General features: G+C 42.4%; 1 protein-coding gene across 11 annotated transcripts in view; it reads left to right on the top strand.

Annotated features, from left to right (window-relative positions):
- Window positions 1-19,448, top strand: part of dlg1b (discs large MAGUK scaffold protein 1b) — a 75,449-nt gene that overhangs the window by 46,340 nt on the left and 9,661 nt on the right. For 7 of the 11 annotated variants that reach the window (XM_062988081.1, XM_062988079.1, XM_062988078.1 and 4 more), the window contains 12 exons: window positions 493-617; window positions 2,270-2,439; window positions 2,711-2,847; window positions 3,409-3,553; window positions 4,255-4,378; window positions 5,818-5,974; window positions 6,157-6,259; window positions 8,265-8,379; window positions 8,962-9,138; window positions 9,846-9,912; window positions 13,240-13,336; window positions 17,050-17,091. In XM_062988081.1, the coding sequence (XP_062844151.1) occupies window positions 493-617; window positions 2,270-2,439; window positions 2,711-2,847; window positions 3,409-3,553; window positions 4,255-4,378; window positions 5,818-5,974; window positions 6,157-6,259; window positions 8,265-8,379; window positions 8,962-9,138; window positions 9,846-9,912; window positions 13,240-13,336; window positions 17,050-17,091 (1,459 nt within the window). Of the gene's footprint in view, window positions 1-492; window positions 618-2,269; window positions 2,440-2,710; window positions 2,848-3,408; window positions 3,554-4,254; window positions 4,379-5,817; window positions 5,975-6,156; window positions 6,260-8,264; window positions 8,380-8,961; window positions 9,139-9,845; window positions 9,913-13,239; window positions 13,337-13,910; window positions 13,945-17,049; window positions 17,092-19,448 lie in introns of all 11 variants that reach the window. The other 4 variants (XM_062988083.1, XM_062988080.1, XM_062988077.1 and 1 more) reach the window with 1 other exon arrangement.

The following is a 19,448-nucleotide window of genomic DNA, read 5'->3' as shown; positions in this document are numbered from 1 at the left end:
CACGGCCTGCGGCTGGATTTAGCCTGTTGATGGAAAAGTGTGAGGCTGTTATAAACAAAAAAAAAGTCCTGTTATTTAAAAAATATGGATAAAATCACATCAGTGGTTGATCTGGATATTATGTTGGGTTTAATGTCTCCAGGCTGCATGTGTTTGCGGTGCAGTGTTAAATTAACACTAATTGGTTGAGTCAGCAAGTGTACACAGTCCCAAAAACAAAACAAAAGCAGCCGTTTGAGATCCTCAACTGTTAAATCATATATATTATAGTGATCAGTACAGGCCAGGCGAAGCAAGGTGGTCCAGTCACTGTACCACTCAAAATATTTATAGGATGTGCATGTTCCTATGCATAATTTGTCACCAAGCCAGTAGGAACACTGCTACACAAGCTATAGTCAGTGATTGTATACCTACAAAGTGTTCCTGATTAACACTGGTGAGTGTTTTCCTGATGATCCTGATGAGGCTACATCTTTGTTATGTGTTCAGGCAAATTCTGGACTGGGCTTCAGCATCGCGGGTGGCACTGATAACCCTCACATCGGAGAAGATCCCAGCATCTTTATCACCAAGGTCATCCCAGGAGGCGCCGCCGCTCAGGACGGGAGACTTCGGTAAGTTCAAAGTGTCAAAGTTTTATAGAAATGCGGCTATACAGCAACGGAGTACTGATATTAAACCTGAAGTAGTAAACCAGGACAGGACTGGAATTAATCTGAGATTACATTTCCTACAGGTATATAAAATATGGTAAATATGTGATACGCTTCCAACATTGTGGCAGCAGTTTGGGGAAGGCCCTTTTTTCCAGCATGCCTGAGCCCTTGAGTACAAAGCTGGCTCTTTAAAGACTTGGTTTGATAGTTTGGTGTGAAGGAACTCCAGTGACCTGCACAGAGCACGGATCGTTAACCTAATAAATAACCCTGTTCTTGTTGAAATGGACCATTGCTTGAACACTCTTTTGACCTAATGTGCACAAATTCCCATACACTTACTCCGAAGTCTTGTAGTACAGCTTCCCAGACGACTGGAGGATATTGCCCCAGAGGATGTTGGCTTCATTTTAACACCCTTGGTTTCATGTTCATGTCAGTTGTCTATAAACATTTGGATATATAGCGTAAAACAGGGCAGATGTAGCCTAGCGGTTAAGGTACTGGACTAGTAATCCAAAGGTCGCTGGTTCAAGCCCCACCACTGCCAGGTTGCTACTGTTGAGCCCTTGAGCAAGGCCCTTAACCCTCAATTGCTTAGATAATATACTGTCACATTACTGTAAGTCGCTTTGGATAAAAGCGTCCGCTAAATGCTGTAAATCTAAATGTAAAATTACAATTAATAGGCAAATATTTGCACATGGCTGGTGTAGCTTATAAAATAAAGAATAAATAGATGTAACAGAGAGGTGTACCTAATAAAGTGCTCGTTGAGTGTACGTGATCTATGCTTGTTTAGATGCAGTTGTTACAGAATTTGTGAGGTTATAAGTCGGCCCTGTTTAGCACATTTGGAGCCTGTAGGGAGAGTTTTTTTTTTTTTTTGTGGATCTGTGAGCTGTCAGAGCCTCATTAAAGCTGCAGGAGTGTGAAGCGAGTGTTGAGCTCCGTACTGACACTGATGAGAGTCTGATGTGCTGATGAGGGCTGCACATTGACATTTAGCCTGGCAGTGGGGGGACTTTTTTTTATAAAGCACTCTGACCTCATGTAGCCGGCGTGTCCGTGTGGGTATAAAAAAAAATCCTTTACGTATTTTTTTATTATGAATATGTTTTTGAGTACTGTAATGTAAAGACACTGGAATTAACTAAGATAAGAGAAGATAATCTTTTATTAGTCCCACAGTGGGGAAATTCACAGTGTTACAGCAGCGAAGGGATAGCAAGACACTCGGTACAAAAAATAGACAAATAAACAGTACAGTGTAAACTAGTGGGTTTTTGCATATTCCCATGTGAACTCTGGCATCTTTGATGATTAAATGACCCCATCAGTGTCCGTCAGTCTCTCTGGCTTCTTTACACTGGACAGCAGTTGGTTTCCTAAAGAGCTTTAACATGTATTGAGGATCATGCTATCCTCTCTGTATTTATAGTCTTAATCAAATGCATATAAAGAAAGAAAAAAGCTTATATTCATCTCATGTGGACAGTTCCGTCCAGCCCAGGATCTGAAATAATTAGTATGTAATTTTGCCTAAAAACAAAAGAAATGAGATGTAATATGAAAATGTAAAAAGAAAAGTCACTGTGTTTTTTTTACAGGGTAAATGATGTTATCCTGCGTGTGAACGAGGTGGACGTCCGGGACGTGACCCACAGTAAAGCCGTGGAGGCGCTGAAGGAGGCCGGATCGTTGGTCAGACTCTACATCAGGAGAAGAAAATCCAACTCTGAGAAAATCATGGAGATCAAACTGGTTAAAGGACCTAAAGGTACAGGAGTGTGTGCACACAGTTCATCTCAGTCAATAAACCATTAGGTACCAGATCAGTTCTGGAAAACGTAATAGAATAAAGCAGATCATCTATGCAGGAGAACAACAAAGTAAAGTCAAAGACAATAATTTGATTACATTATTTCCAATTATCATTTAAGTTATTACCAATTCATCAGAAAGTCGCCGTGTAGGTTGTACCGCGATCCTGTCAGCTACAGAAAGACTTTTAACTAATCCATGCCTTCCTCTGTGTTCATGTTCTCCAGGCCTTGGTTTCAGTATAGCTGGGGGTGTAGGGAACCAGCACATCCCAGGAGACAACAGTATCTACGTCACCAAGATCATCGAAGGAGGAGCTGCACACAAAGACGGCAGGCTGCAAATCGGAGACAAACTTCTGGCTGTAAGGAAACACCGGTCCTCGTCCGAATCACACTGAGGAAGCTGGTTACTTGTTTCTGATCATCGACGCTAAAACAAAATCTGACAAACTCCTATCAGCAAGTCTTTATTAAATAAATGGGAATGTGACAGTAATGTAATTACAAATAAATAATAAATACTAATCAAATACAGATGCAGCCAGAATCTTGCTGCTCTTTCAAGAAAATCCACCCATGCCAAATTTTATATAGTTGCTAGTTGCATAATAGATTCCCTGTTGATTATTTAAATGTGCAGTTTTGTCATTTATAATTAACACAGACTCACCTGAAGTTCGACAGCCTGGCTCTGCACGTGCTAAACAAATCTAGTTCGATTTTAGCACTGCAGTAACACTGCTAGAGTGTCTTCACTATTTGCATCTTTACAAGTGAATAAAATCAACTGTTGGGCGTTGGAGATGAAATGAAACGATCTTTTTAGCTTACAGCATTAACTGAGCAATGTTTGACCCTACATGTAAAACACTGTCAACGTTCCTAGTCTCAGCTCTGTGTGTATGTGTGTGGGTGTGTTTTAGGTGAACAGCACATGTCTGGAGGACGTGACCCACGAGAACGCCGTGACTGCCTTGAAAAACACCACGGACGTGGTGTATCTGAAAGTGGCAAAACCCAACAGTGTCTTCATGAACGACAGTTTTGCCCCTCCGGATGTCACCAACTGTAAGTGCTACGTAACATCAGCACTGATCCCGAAAAAGCTAAAAATAATTACTAAACAGGACTTACAGCACTTTTGGCATAACAATACACACTAATCTGTTATTTATATCAAATTATTAATGCTTTATTAGTGTAGATTTAGCGGACGCTTTTATCCAGTGTGATGAATACAGTCTAAGAAATACAGTCAAGGGCCCAACAATGGCAGCTTGGCAAAAAGTGGGCTTAAACCAGCAACCTTCTGATTACCAATCCAGTACTTCTACCGCTAAACTACCAGTACCCTTGAAATAAGTTTTGGGGCAAATGAAGAGACCAAGAGAAGCACCGACAGAACAATGCACACTAGTTTCGGCTCTGGCGATCCGAACCCTCTCATTTGGGTCTCTGTGAAAGCATAGCACGGTGGCTCGGTGGGTAGCACTGTCGCCTCGCAGCATGAAGGTCCTGGGTTTGATTCCCAGGTGGAGCGGTTTGAGTCCTTTCTGTCTGGAGTTTGCATGTTCTCCGCGTGTGTGGGTTTTCTTCGAACTAATAATAGTTTTGAAACACCTGAACTAGTAGGGGTGTCCAGATACTTATTTGCCATATAGTGTAGTTGGTTTGCAACATTGGCAATTAGTCTGCAGTCAGTTCAGTCACTAATTAGCATGTAATTTATGTATTGAGTATGTCATCTTGTTTTGGCTTCTTTTCTTCAGCTTATTCCCAACATATGGAGAATCATATCAGCCCTCCAAACTACCTGAATCAGCCTCTGTCACAGTCGTCATCGGGACACTTCTCCCCCACGCCGAAGACTCTCGGGGACGACGAACTGACACGGTAACGATAATCTTTCTGTCCCTGTACATCATGGTATAATACTTTACTTGTCCTGAATTGCTTGTTTGAGATGTTTCAAATTCTAATTTTCTTCATTTTTTCATCGACCTGGTCAGGGTCGTGGTGGGTACGGTTTCCCTGGGAAACGATGAGCACACAGAATGAATACCCTAAACAGTGTGCCATTGTAAAAACTTGTCATTTTGCAGCAGCGATACTTTCCAGCCCGCTTGTTACCCCGCTTACAGGTCTGCTCAGTAGTCCTCTCGTATTTCTCCCCCCTGCTTTGCGTTTGTCATGTGTTCTCCCGCTGCGGAAAGGGATGAGATGAGGCTATTAAAGATTTATAGACGCTCTCATGAAGAGAGGCAGTACCAGCGAAGAGCTAGTGAAGCAGAGATGTTTCTCTCTAGTGCTAAAAATTCCTACAGTGTAGCAGTGAGTGACTCCGGTCGCCGTCTGATAATAGAATCGACTGATTGTTAGTCATGAAATGACACTCGCTCCTGTCATCACGCAGGAATCCTCGGGAGTAACAAATGTAAGGATGGATGGTCACTGCTGCGCTAACTGGGCTTCATTAATCATTAACCCTTAGATAGACGAGCACAATTCACACGCTTGATATTTTCAGTTTCATAACTCACAGATGGACGGAGAGAATCCACGTATCAGCAACGGGAGACCAGTGCACCGTCATCCCTGTGCAATTGGTTTGGAATGATTTATATTGTCCTTTTGGACGACACTTTGAAGCCAGGTAGTGTGGCTGCTGCATAGGAACAGGATCCTGAGGACCTGGACCATTACTCAGATTATAGTGAAGTGTTGCGATCAATAATTAAGAACATGGATAATTATGAAGGATTCCTCACGGCTGCTCCTGCAGTGGATCATCTGTCCGCTTGTTTGATTTGGCACCGCATTTATGCTCACTTCCTGACATAACCCACATTTATCCAGGCTTGGGACCGGCACTAAGGGTGCACTGATGTGTCCTCCCAATGTCTAGGTTCACATACATTCGCCACACACCTTATGTATTTGTGAGCCCAGTCTTCTACCATCACTTTACAAGAGCTCACTAAATAAATGAAGGGTGGCGTGGTGGCTCGGTGCGTCGCACTGTCGCTGGGTTCAATTCCCAGCGCAGAAGGTCCTGGGTTCAATTCCCAGGTGGAGCGGTCTGTTTTCACTGTGTCTGCGTGGGTTTCATCCAGGAGCTCCGGTTTCCTCCCAGAATCCGAAGAAGTGCAAGCGAGGTGAATTGGAGATACAAAATTGTTCATGACTCTGCACATGTGGATCTTAAAATGTATCTTAATGATACTGCTTTACACTTAAGCACCAATATAAATGGTTTTAATTTCCAGACCCACGTCCCACTATGAACCTACAGCACCGTGTGAATGTTTTCTGTTTGTGTGTGTTTATGGCAGAGAGCCCAGGAAGGTGGTGCTACACCGAGGAGCCACAGGGCTGGGCTTTAACATCGTGGGTGGAGAAGACGGAGAGGGCATCTTCATCTCCTTCATCCTGGCTGGAGGTCCCGCTGACCTGAGCGGAGAGCTGAGGAAAGGAGATCGTCTCATCTCGGTAAGCCGTTCTTGTCGTCTTTCCGTATCCAGGATTGATTTTGCGGCTCAGAACATCGGCTTGATTGTGCAGCTTTTGGATTTAATGCACGAGATAATCTGTACGAAATGGAAGAGAAAAGCGGTAAAGCTTTTTATTACTATAAAAATCCCAAACGTAATCCTGCGTTTTCTCTCCCACAGGTGAATGGAGTAGATCTGCGCAGTGCCACTCATGAGCAGGCAGCCGCTGCTCTGAAGAATGCAGGCCAGACCGTCACCATCATCGCCCACTACAAACCAGAGGGTGAGGATCTGCCCGGTACCCCGACTGCACAAGCTTATTTAGCAGAGCGACACCCAGTTAGCAGTGTGAAGGAAGGTCCGATAATGCAGTGGTCCCCAACCACCGGGCCGCTGACCAGTACCGGTCCGTGGGTCATTTATTGTTTGTGAGCAATATTAATAAAAGCAGCAGTCTGTTTATACCTGCTCTAGATAAGTTGTAGTTTACCGATATGTGACTGATAAGGAAGCATATTCTGCTAATACAGGCACATAATGTCAATTCTCCAAGTTCTTCAACACTAAAACCAACAGAAAACAGCCAAACGTTACTTATTTGGTTTCATTTCCATGTTTTACTGCTGCATTAGCCTGGCCAGGGTCGTGTTGGGTCTTATTTCCATGGAGTCAGTAGGTGAAATGTCGTAACAGATCCAGATAGAACACCAATCTATCGTGGAGCTTTGGCCAAACACCCTCCCCTACACCTCCCTCCCTTAAAAACCTGATTGTTAGCTCTGCTGGGGATTCGAACCCTGGATCTTAGGCCAACCTAAGCCTCTAGAAGTAATAATAAGCAGTCGGATATTGATAATAGTGAAAATTGAAACTAATTTAATAAAAAAAGAAGTGGTAGTATGGTAGTCTGATTATAGGAGGGTTATTGGGTGGTTTTCCCCAGCTGTTCTGACCTTTTTGTGCAAGTGGACGACCAAGGCTGTCATTTGATTTATACTCAAACCTTGGAAAAGCCTCGGAAATGACCAGCAGATTTTAATGGATTTTACCGAGTAAAGCCTTCATTTTATGATGATTGCAGGCTAAAGGTCAAACAGAGAGGTACAGGGTGCACATTTGGATCGCTAGCAGACCCTGTGTGCCTATTCTAATGTAGGAAAAAAAGGAAAACGAAGTGCCCGGTGAATTACATGATTCGGTTTTGACATGCGTAAATGCAATAAATGCACGTTATGTGTACGGTTCAGCGCATGCATATATTAATAGCACCGTCTCCAGCGGCTTTGCGCGTGGGGATCAGTTGGCACATCATTTTTTCATGCTGACATTTATCTAAGGACAATGTGGCTGCACTGAAGTGCGTGTGGCCTTGAACAGGGAGGGGGAGCGCGAGCTGGGAGGGGTCGAGCGCAGAGCGGCAGGACGGGGGAGCCTGCCAGGAGCATAAGAGATAGCCGTAATAGAACCACGGTGGACGGGAGCACACTATTAAGAGTGAAGGATAGCGTACAGTACAGTAAAGTGTGTGCTTCTTCAGAAAGTGTGTGAAGAGACAGCGGGATCAAACTATAAGTCAATACTGTAAGTACTGCGCTTAGTTCAATCCTGGGAGGTGAACATGGGGAAATTTTAAAGCTTTTGGTTAATTGTAATGTCTAATGTTGCAGAAATACCTTATTATTACCTCATCTAGTTTGTGTTACCTCGTTTTGAGCATTTTCCCATGTTAACTAGTTTTATTTCACTTGAGTAAACATACTTTGCTTTTTACGTTTGTCTTTATTTGCGTGTAGCTGGATATATTATGCTGTCTGTGTTTAGTCTTTCCAGTTTTCCACTCACTAAAATATTTAGATGCCGAACAATGATGATGATGGGTCAAGTGGTCAGGTTGCACCTCATTTGCTAATTAAGAAAAAAATGCATTGCAATTGTTTTGGCCACTTTTTTAGTTCCATAGACAAATCAGAATATTTATTGACTTGTGTACTGTAGCTAAATGTCTGTTAGTGTATTGTTTTGAGGTGGCATTAATCAATATTAAGGCTGTTAATGCTTGTTTTATTGCTTATTTGGAAAATATATACTTTTAGTAGTGCACCATAAATAAAAGCAAAAACTAATTATTTGGCTTACCAACATTTCACTAATTTGGAGAAAAGGAAGAGGGAAATCTGTCACCTCTGTCACTTCATCTGTATCTTGCTGCAGATTAACACACATATTAAAGGAAAAGATTATAATACAGGTGTATTATGTTTGTGTGTGTGCGTGTGTGTGTGTTACAGACTACAGCCGTTTCGAAGCTAAGATCCACGACCTGCGGGAGCAGATGATGAACAGCAGTATCAGCTCGGGTTCAGGATCTTTACGGACCAGTCAGAAAAGATCGTTATACGTCAGGTACAAACACCTGCACTGAGACGAATGTTACCTTCACTACGTTACAGTTATACTAGATTCGCTCGGTGGTTCGGTGGGTAGCACTGTTGCCTCACAGCAAGAAGGTCCTGGATTCGATTCCCAGGTGAAGCGGTCCGGGTCATTTCTGTGTGTAGTTTGCATGTTCTCCCCGCGTCTGTGTGGGTTTCCTCCAGTAGTCCAAAGACGTGCTAGTGAGGTGAACTGGAGGTACAAAATTGTCCAAGACTGTTTGATATTAAAACTTGAACTGATAAATCAATGTGTGTAAAACATGCTGTTAAAATCCTAATAAATAAATACTAGATTTACTAACGGGTCAGAAGACAAGAACATTTTGCACATACAGTTCTGAGAAAACTGAATTGCCCCTTTTTTAAATGGGAGAAACCATTCAGCCTACCCTTCTTTGGTTTTCCCAAAACCCCAAAGTGACAGCCTGTGCAATCTGTGTAAGCTGATGTGTGACCTCAGTCAGATCAGCTTTCTTGGATTCTATGTGTGCTAGTTTGGCTAATGTAGTAGCTAACAATTCCATTGTGTCTATGGCGCTCTTTTCCGCAGGGCGCTGTTCGACTATGATAAAACCAAGGACTCGGGTCTGCCCAGCCAGGGCTTGAATTTCAAGTTCGGAGACATCCTGCACGTGGTGAACGCCTCCGACGATGAGTGGTGGCAGGCTCGGCAGGTCACCGCTGAGGGCGAGGTGGAGGAGATGGGAGTCATCCCCAGCAAAAGGAGGTCAGAGCCTGCAGGGACGGGCTAAACACTAATCAGTTAATCATAGGAACATATTAATACCTAGTTACTAGTATATACACAATATATACAATTATAATTAATGGTGATGTATGCCAAGTCCCATGTACAAAAATAGCTTGATTGGGCGGGGAATTGAAAATAGGGGGATGTAATTCAGCCACAATTCTTGCTAATTGGTATAGAAAAATGACAGAAAATGCATTTATGCTTTCAGCCTTGTGGCATCAGTTTAAGGAAGGCCCATTCCTGGTCTGATTTGACCGTGCCCCTACCCTGTGCACAAATTAAGGTTAATAAAGGCATGGTTTAAGAAGTTTGGTGTGAAGGAACCAGTAGGAACTTGGCTGGTTTGCATAGAGCCCAGACCTCAACACTACTGAACACCTTTCTGTCCTCACAGATGTTCTTAGCTCATTAACACAAATACCTACAGATACACTTTAAAATGCTGTGGAAGTCTTTCTCATCTAGATCACGGTTATGTGTCCACATACTTTTAGCCATAAAACACACACTGGCATGCAATTTTCACCTGTTTTCTCTTCCTAAATCTGGTAGCTAATGGCAAGATTTGCTATAAGTCTCAAGTCTAAAGTTCCCCTTTGGATTTATAGGATTATAAGATATAATGATGCTTACCTTTTAACTGACCTGTGGAACCTTTTGTGTTTTATTGGCCCACACAGAGTGGAGAAAAAAGAGAGAGCCAGGTTAAAGACTGTCAAGTTTAACGCGAAGTCTCGAGACAAAGGGGTGAGTGCACTGCTTTATACACATATTTCTATAGAAATGACTTAGCAACCACGAAAAAGGGGTTTGTTATTTAAGCAGCACACTGTCACTCATTCTAGCTGCTCATACTTCAGTTGCTCATTTCTGTATAGTTTTAAATTAAAAGCGTGAGGTGTTAGGCTTCGAACTCGCGAGCCCTGATAGCAGCAGGTTGGGTGCCTATACGGACGATGATTGGCTCGTCCGGGGATTCCTCATGACTGCTGCAGTTACGATCTTAGCTGGCTGGTCGATGACACGTGCACAGAGACGGGGGATAACGGAGATCAGTGCATGACTCTCCATGCGCAGTACGGATCCCTATATTTCACCTGGTTACCGTCACGCACTTCAATGCACCTTGTGGTTGAAGGTTTATTCGCTACTGCTCAGTTTACTCTCCAGTCACTTTACTTTTGGAATAGAATCCCCTAATTTGGCCCAGAAAATAATCTCTAGACTTTAAATTGTGTTAAAGAAGGTTTTCAAAGCAGGATATTTCAGTGTAAAATAACGGCTGAATTGCTGTTTTCCCGGCTTAAATCTCTGCTTTACTCTTTAAGGTCTAACGTGTGGAACTGTACGAGTCTATGATGAGTGACATTGTGGTCTGACTCGGATATCCTACGTGTTCTTAAATTTCACGTCTAGTCTGAAAAGGGAAACGGGGTCTGTCCGAAAACCTAGTGATGTCTCTAAATAGACAGCATTTATGTCATCCTACACCCCCGGGAAGAAGGCTGTACGAATTCTTAGATACTTTAAAATGCTCCTACTGAGGTGCCTTAATTTAAAGCTATATGAATGTGAAGCAACAAACTAAGTTGGTTTAAATGGCCTGAGGCTAATTGTGTCGGCTTAGTAAACTGAGGTGACGTAATCACCATAATCGCCGTTTAAGTAGTGCGTCTAAATAATCAACCTTATAAGTTTGATGTCTTATTAGAATCCTCTCTACTGAGGCAGCTGCCCAGGTAGGCAGCAAGGCAGCTCACTAGGTTTTCGAACAGACCCACAGATTCTGTTTTCCATTACGTTTGACAGGTTTCATTTACTAATCATGCTAGCGTATGAAGAGTGTGTCGTGAGTTAACAGCATGTTTTAACAGTGCCTGCTGCTGGCCCACTAGATCTCAGCTGTTCTTCTACTGTAGAACACGTAACAGTTAAGTGAATGCAGCTGAACTGTGAACTCATACCAAGCAAACACAACACGACGCTCACAATGTTGGTATTCATGTTGCAATGCCGTGTACATGTAGAATGTGGGCAACTAACATATTAACAGCTTAAGTTTGTGTTGTGCAGAGGTTGTGTTTGCTGGGTAGCGACCATAAAGCTAACTCTCCCACCAGAGCCAGTCATGCATGAGTAAAACAGTACAGATACGCTTGCCATTGATGATGGACTGATGAACCCACTGTGTTCCACTTATTTTTCTCATTCTTCACTCACCTCTGCTTTAATCATGCACCCTAAACACCCCCCCCCCCCCCCTCTGTGCTAATGCTCTATGCAAAACCCTCCGTTCTGATCAGTTGCTCTGGTTGTTACTGACTGCTGGACTCTATACCTTCTAGCTTGACTGTAATTAAATAGTATCGTCAGCATGGTGGATGATTTTCTATTCTAAATTAATCGTTTTTATATCTGTTGTAATGTTAGCCTGGCAAATCTTGTTCATCTTTCTCTCTGAAAGAGAATTTTACCCAGTTTGCATTTTGTTAAATCGCCATGTCCTCTCTCTGCACCTCTTTTGACTCCTTATCTTTACCATATTTATATCCTTTCTTTCATACGGAGCCAGTCGCTAGTTCGGCCACACAAAACCAAGCCTGGACATTTGTGTTTCGAGCCAAAGAACGAGCCAAACCAGTGCAGCCCACACACACACACACACACACACACACACTTCTAACACAGCTACGAAGCCTCTGAGCTATTGTTCTGTTTGGCAGATACACAAGTGTGTGAGCAGTGTGTACTGGTACTGCTTAGCAGTGCTCACGACCCAGTCTCTATACTGTTAGGGTGTTAATAAGTAACGGCACCCTTCCTGATTGGCACTATTATTGCGTATATGTCCCACTGACTCATTCAAAATCAATAAACAAGACACTACCTAGGGTATCTTACTAATGGTGCTGAATCAGCTGATAGTTCCGAGTTAAGCCTGGCTTATAACATCACGCCTCACAAAATCTAAGGCAGAACAGGCTTTAAATGAGTACTTCTGTAACATAATGTGACAGTAAAATTAGGTCCTTGAATGTACATTAGCAGTAGAAACGCTGATTTATAATGACAGGCCAAATTCATCCAGTCTGGATCCCCCGTGGATTCTCTTTTAAACACTTGGTGTCATTACCTCATGCTGCCCTTCCTGCTTTACTCTGTTTACCCTTCTTTACATTTGATCATTTGTGTTTACTGTCCATGCTTTGTGGTTCTGTGGTTTATGGTGATTTTGTTTTATTTTGAGTCTTTATTGGTTTCATTTAGTGTCGACTTTGTGCAAACTTCTTTTATTTAGGACATTTTTTTAAATATATCTGCATACTTTAAACTACTAGTTATTAATAAGATCCCGTTTGTATGTTGTACTTATTTAATTGTAATTCTTATTGATCTCTGCCGTAATTTTCCAACCTATACTCGATTTAGGAAGTGTTCAGACCCCCTGGGTCAATTTTACCCATTTGTGCACTTAATCACCCATAATGACTAAGATATGAAAAGATATACCTAGGAGTATCTTCAACTTTAACTTCAGTTGGATTGGACACGGTTTACACAGTTTACACTGCTTTGTTAGAATAAAAACCAAGTCATGAAGTCCAATGAACTGTCTGGATCTCTACAAATTAAATTGTGGCTAGGCAGAGTTCAAGGCAAGAATCCCAAACAATATCTACAGCTTTAAGTGTCCACAAAACCATACTGGCCTCGACCGCGTTAAAACTGAAGAAGCGTGGCACTAGTTTAAACGTTTCTAAAGTAAAGAATGATCATGGTCAGGCATAGTCTAGGTCAGCTCCTCTTTGGAGAAACTGTTGGATGGACAACCACCTCTCCAGCACTCTATAAATCAGGCATTATGGCGAAGTGGGAAGGTTTTGTGATCGTTTTTTTTTTGGCTGTACTGTGGAGTGTTTGAGATGAAGGAGATGCACAAAGTCCACACTGAAGCACCTTTTTTTATTTTTATTTACGTATTTATTTTTACCCCACACAAACATCAGACACCATTCTTTCCCCTGTCCCTTTTGTCTCTGTCCTCCCTCCTGCCCTCCCTGTTATCCTCAGCAGTCCCTCAATGACAAGCGTAGAAAGAACCTCTTTGCCCGCAAGTTCTCTTTCTACAAGAACAAGGATGCGAGCGAGCAGGAAACGAGCGATGTGGACCGTAAGTACGATAGCGCCGTGTGTTTAGCTACGGCTAGGGCGACAAAGGGCCAGCAGGGGGCACCACCTCACCAGCTGTCGCATCCGTCGACTGAACACGGCAAGCTCGAAGTCACTTAGAACCAAATTGTGGGAAAATACATTCATTACAGGTTAGAGCGGTTGGTAAAAAAATACCCAGTGCATAAGATTTCTTTTAACCAGGATTTATTTGTCGAACATTTGCTTCTATAGTTTTGCACTGGGGCTACGACGCTCCAAATATTTGGGTCCGTTTTTTTTTTTAATCTGATCCTTATGGCTAAACAGACTGCAAAATATAATCAATCATAAAGCAACTAAGCATGGTTGCTGTCAGACAGGATGAATACTGCAAATATTTTACCAAACTGCTTCTTTAATTGAAAACAAATTCTAAAGAATTGAATCGGACTGATTTCGGAATCTGATTTGGCCCGTGCTGCTGTGTGAAGTCGACGGTTGCCGTCGATGGTGCTAGAAGCTTTTTCCAGAGCTTGTGAGTAACCAGTTGTGCTCTTGTGGTTGTTTTGCTCTCTCTTGCTGACGCTCCACAGGAAAATCCAGACGACACACTGTCTAGAAGCCAGAGTAAGTTCCACCCTCCATCTCTCCCACAGATGTCGATGTTCCTCCACCTCCACTATTAATGTCTGTCACATCCAGCACTTTTCATCACTTCTGTAGATCATTAACACAGTCTGATGTACAGTGTATCACAAAAGTGAGTACACCCCTCACATTTCTGCAGATATTTAAGTATATCTTTTCATGGGACAACACTGACAAAATGACACTTTGACACAATGAAAAGTAGTCTGTGTGCAGCTTATATAACAGTGTAAATTTATTCTTCCCTCAAAATAACTCAATATACAGCCATTAATGTCGAAACCACCGGCAACAAAAGTGAGTACACCCCTTAGTGAAAGTTCCTGAAGTGTCAATATTTTGTGTGGCCACCATTATTTCCCAGAACTGCCTTAACTCTCCTGGGCATGGAGTTTACCAGAGCTTCACAGGTTGCCACTGGAATGCTTTTCCACTCCTCCATGACGACATCACGGAGCTGGCGGATATTCGAGACTTTGCGCTCCTCCACCTTCCGCTTGAGGATGCCCCAAAGATGTTCTATTGGGTTTAGGTCTGGAGACATGCTTGGCCAGTCCATCACCTTTACCCTCAGCCTCTTCAATAAAGCAGTGGTCGTCTTAGAGGTGTGTTTGGGGTCATTATCATGCTGGAACACTGCCCTGCGACCCAGTTTCCGGAGGGAGGGGATCATGCTCTGCTTCAGTATTTCACAGTACATATTGGAGTTTATGTGTCCCTCAATGAAATGTAACTCCCCAACACCTGCTGCACTCATGCAGCCCCAGACCATGGCATTCCCACCACCATGCTTGACTGTAGGCATGACACACTTATCTTTGTACTCCTCACCTGATTGCCGCCACACATGCTTGAGACCATCTGAACCAAACAAATTAATCTTGGTCTCATCAGACCATAGGACATGGTTCCAGTAATCCATGTCCTTTGTTGACATGTCTTCAGCAAACTGTTTGTGGGCTTTCTTGTGTAGAGACTTCAGAAGAGGCTTCCTTCTGGGGTGACAGCCATGCAGACCAATTTGATGTAGTGTGCGGCGTATGGTCTGAGCACTGACAGGCTGACCCCCCACCTTTTCAATCTCTGCAGCAATGCTGACAGCACTCCTGCGCCTATCTTTCAAAGACAGCAGTTGGATGTGACGCTGAGCACGTGCACTCAGCTTCTTTGGACGACCAACGCGAGGTCTGTTCTGAGTGGACCCTGCTCTTTTAAAACGCTGGATGATCTTGGCCACTGTGCTGCAGCTCAGTTTCAGGGTGTTGGCAATCTTCTTGTAGCCTTGGCCATTTTCATGTAGCACAACAATTCGTCTTTTAAGATCCTCAGAGAGTTCTTTGCCATGAGGTGCCATGTTGGAACTTTCAGTGACCAGTATGAGAGAGTGTGAGAGCTGTACTACTAAATTGAACACACCTGCTCCCTATGCACACCTGAGACCTAGTAACACTAACAAATCACATGACATTTTGGAGGGAAAATGACAAGCAGTGCTCAATTTGGACATTTAGGGGTGTAGTCTCTTAGGGGTGTACTCACTTTTGTTGCCGGTGGTTTAGACATTAATGGCTGTATTTTGAGTTATTTTGAGGAAAGAATAAATGTACACTGTTATATAAGCTGCACACAGACTACTTTTCATTGTGTCAAAGTGTCATTTTGTCAGTGTTGTCCCATGAAAAGATATACTTAAATATCTGCAGAAATGTGAGGGGTGTACTCACTTTTGTGATACACTGTATATGCTCATTTTACCGTTAGTTCGTTATTTATCGGTGTGATATTGTGGACCATCTACTCATCACACACTCGCACAATTGCACATCAAGGGATACAAGCAGGTCTGTCGGTGGAGGGATTTTCTTCTGGTATTGATGTGATGGTTTGTGGATTCTGGGATGTCTGAATGCAAATGTGATTCTGATCTTTGTTTAAAACATTTAAAATACTATTCCTCTTCTAAAAAAAAAAAGCTTTATTATTTAAATATTTAATGCTTTTGGTAAAATAATATTAGTGAGTTGGCCAAGTCTTAGAGCATTAATAGGAAAGTCTTGGAGCATTTTTCACCCAGCCAGCAGTTATTAGGATCTATCTAACTTACACCTTATATTTCCCCCATCCCACATGCCACATTTTGTTAGCCCAAGCCCCAAATTCTGTAATTATGGTTTCAATTGATACTCTTACCGGACTGCGAGGGACTGCAAGTGTGGCTTGGTGGGTAGCACTGTTGCCTCACAGCAAGAAGGTCCTTGGTTCGATTTTCAGGTGGAGCGGTCCGGGTCCTTTCTGTGTGGAGTTTGCATGTTCTCCCAGTGTCTGTGTGGGTTTCCTCTGGGAGCTCCGGTTTCCTCCCACAGTCCAAAAATATGCAGTCAGTTTAACTGGAGATACAAAATTGTCCATGACTGTGTTTAACAATAAAAACATGAACTGATGAATCTTGGGTAACCAGTAACTATCGTTTCTGTCATGAATGTAACCAAAGTGTGTTAAGCATGACGTTAAAATCATAATAAACAAAATAAGTACTGGAATATCTTGGAATAAGCACATTTCTAGTTTTCTGGTCCCTAAAGATCCTGCACTGTGGCAGTAAAGAGTAAAGCAAAGCAAAGTTCTGTTTATTAGCATGTGAGCATCCAAAAATCTTTTAAATAACTGCTTAAGAAACCTTGATAGTTTTCATATAAATATTTTGACTTTAGAGACCTAGAAAGGTAACAGAGTGCACGATTGACACCAACCTTATATGGTGCATTAAATAATTTAAAATAGGGAAATTGTCCATAGGGCAGCCTAAATCACTTTGCTGTCATGATCTATCTAGGTCTCTATTATAAACCTCTCTGCTGACTGGGGAACTTGCAGGTTTACAGGACTGTTGTTTATTTACCGGCTTTATATTTGGGTTCTCATGTTGTTGCTCTACCTTTCAGTGGCCGAGCATTACTGTGGTGTTTAAGCTATATTACTTTCCTCTTCTACTTGGTTTCTCCATCTGATTCAGTGTGTTTGTCTTTGTGTTCCTGGGTTTTTTACCATCTCCTCCCCGCCCCTTCCTCGTGTCTGTGATTCCAGAGCATGTCACCTCTAATGCCAGTGATAGTGAAAGTAGTTACCGTAAGTTCTCCTTGTATTTTCCCTTCATATCATCCGTCGTTTCCGTCTGCCTTCAACATGCAATATTGCTTACTCTCTCTCTCTCTCACACACACACACACACACACACACACACACACACACTATAAGTACACTGAATGCTCAAGCATTTAGGTGTGATATTTCATTAATATTAAAAAATTATTTATATTTCAACAGCCAACATTGGTGTAATAGAAAAATGTAAAGAAGAAAAACAACAGACAATAGAATGAATACAATCAAATAAATCACATTTCAGTTATAACTATAGTAACACAACACAGTAAATCAAAGAGCAAAGTCAGGGTCATGCATGAAACAGGGGTTACTGTCATGTGATGAAGCAGACTTAGCTAGTGGGTTGTTAACTAAATTGAGTGAGAACATACAAGGCAGCTTTCCACTATATAAAACAAATGCCACCATAGTCAGATCTCCACACTCCTCCTCTGTCCAATCTGTGACTGCTTCTTATCACCTGCCAGTGTTGGGTTCTCGCACAGAGCCTTATCGCCTACAGAAAGTCACGCTAAGCTCCATGTGACACCACTCTCCATCCCCTCACTTGTGCAGACGCCCAGTCGTGTTTGTGTGAACGCCCAGCCAGGTCGGTTCAACAATTTCGAACGCTCCACAGTGATGTGATAGCACATTAGACCTTTGAAAAAACACAGTGCAAAATACATAATATTAAATCAAAAACAAGATCAGAGGAACAAATAATTCACAATGATTTAAAAAAAATCATACAGATATTTGAATACACTTTAATATTCCTTTATCTTATACTGTGCAGATTTATTTAAAGTTCGTGAGCGGCAATTTATCGTACATTTAAGTCCCCACGACTGATTTTAACTTGTCTAGCGAATGAATGTGAATTTAATCTCGGAGGCTTTCCAGAAGATTAGCAGAGGCTTAGCATTGCATTAGCGGCGGTTTAGGAACGTCATGTTCGCTGTATTTTATTCAGTAACGCGCCGCACGATTGCTACGTTACTGTCTTCATAACGCAAAGTTACCTAATGCAGTTTTAACTAAAGGCAAAATAAAGAACTGATGATTCTATTGGTGCTTTAAAGCTTTCCTTTTCACTCAGAATATAAATCCCAATCGACTTTAAGAGTCGAACTGCGCCAGAGCAGCTCCAATAATGGGAGTAAGTAAGGCAGCTAGTCAGGAATCTGGCTCTGATTAGCCCGCTGTAGCGAGGGCACTGCAGTGAGAGAACGTTCCAGAAGCATCAGAGATACAAAACAAAAATCAATCAGAGGGGGTAAAGCCAACCTCGGGCCTGTCGCCATGGCAACAGAGCATCCCTCACCCCCTCGCTTTCACCCTAATTCTCATCTCTCTCTCTCGGTCATTAATAAAGCTGTGTTAAGCCTGAAACAAATCCTGCACAAATACGCAACACAGAGGAGAGCAGGAACCATTCAGCTGGACCTGCTCAACAGGGTGAACGTCCATATACTTATGAAACTTATGGAACGGCATGTTGTGCCTGAATGATTGGAACCCACTTACTATTTAAAAAACATACATTTATTGTGGTTTGTTGAAATATAATGGGACAAAAATGTACATAGTGCAACTTTTGGACATCTGGATTTCATCTGACCATCCAGACAAACTTCCTCTCAACATTAGGTGATAGTTTGGGTTTTATTCCTAACCTTGGCATAAGACCACTGTTTAATATACAGTTTAATGAGTGCAGCCAAGCCAGCACTGTTTTTATGGGCACAGAGACGTCACCATCTAGTCAATCGAAATCACTAATGAGGAATTACAACGTTAATTAAATCTCTTCACGACCAAATTTGTTGTATGTATATTTTTTGACCCGTTCATTTCATTTTCCTTAATCGCTTGATACTGGTCAGGGTTGCGATGTGTCCGGTGCAACCAGATTCACTAAGAGCAAGGCAGGAATACCCTGGACAGGGTGCAAATCCGTAGCAGGGCTTCAGCCACCCCCAATTTGTTGGCAAATTCAAGAAATAGGGCAGTTTAAAAAGTCTTAAGGAAGACTAAATCTTGGCAACCCCCGTATTTTATCTGTATTATTTTCTTACTGGGATGCTTAGTTGGGTGTCATCACTTACCAGTACCATCCAAAGCCTGTAATCCTACAATGCACTTATACTAGAGGAACTGTTTTATTTTGCATGTTCCGGATGCTAAAACCACTAGACCCGGATCTCTGTGTGATCTGTTTGTTCATGATGATGGTGCATCTGTTACTGTGCATCAATCACAACCCACATGCTCATTTAGCCTGAAGCACACAGACATGATGAGATCTGCACGAAGCTGTCCTAAAAGCAATGGAA

Source organism: Trichomycterus rosablanca, chromosome 25 (genome assembly GCF_030014385.1).
Source record: "Trichomycterus rosablanca isolate fTriRos1 chromosome 25, fTriRos1.hap1, whole genome shotgun sequence".
Lineage (NCBI taxonomy): Eukaryota > Metazoa > Chordata > Actinopteri > Siluriformes > Trichomycteridae > Trichomycterus > Trichomycterus rosablanca.
The sequence above is the reverse complement of the archived record's forward strand: the minus strand, read 5'-3'. Positions and strand labels throughout refer to the sequence as shown.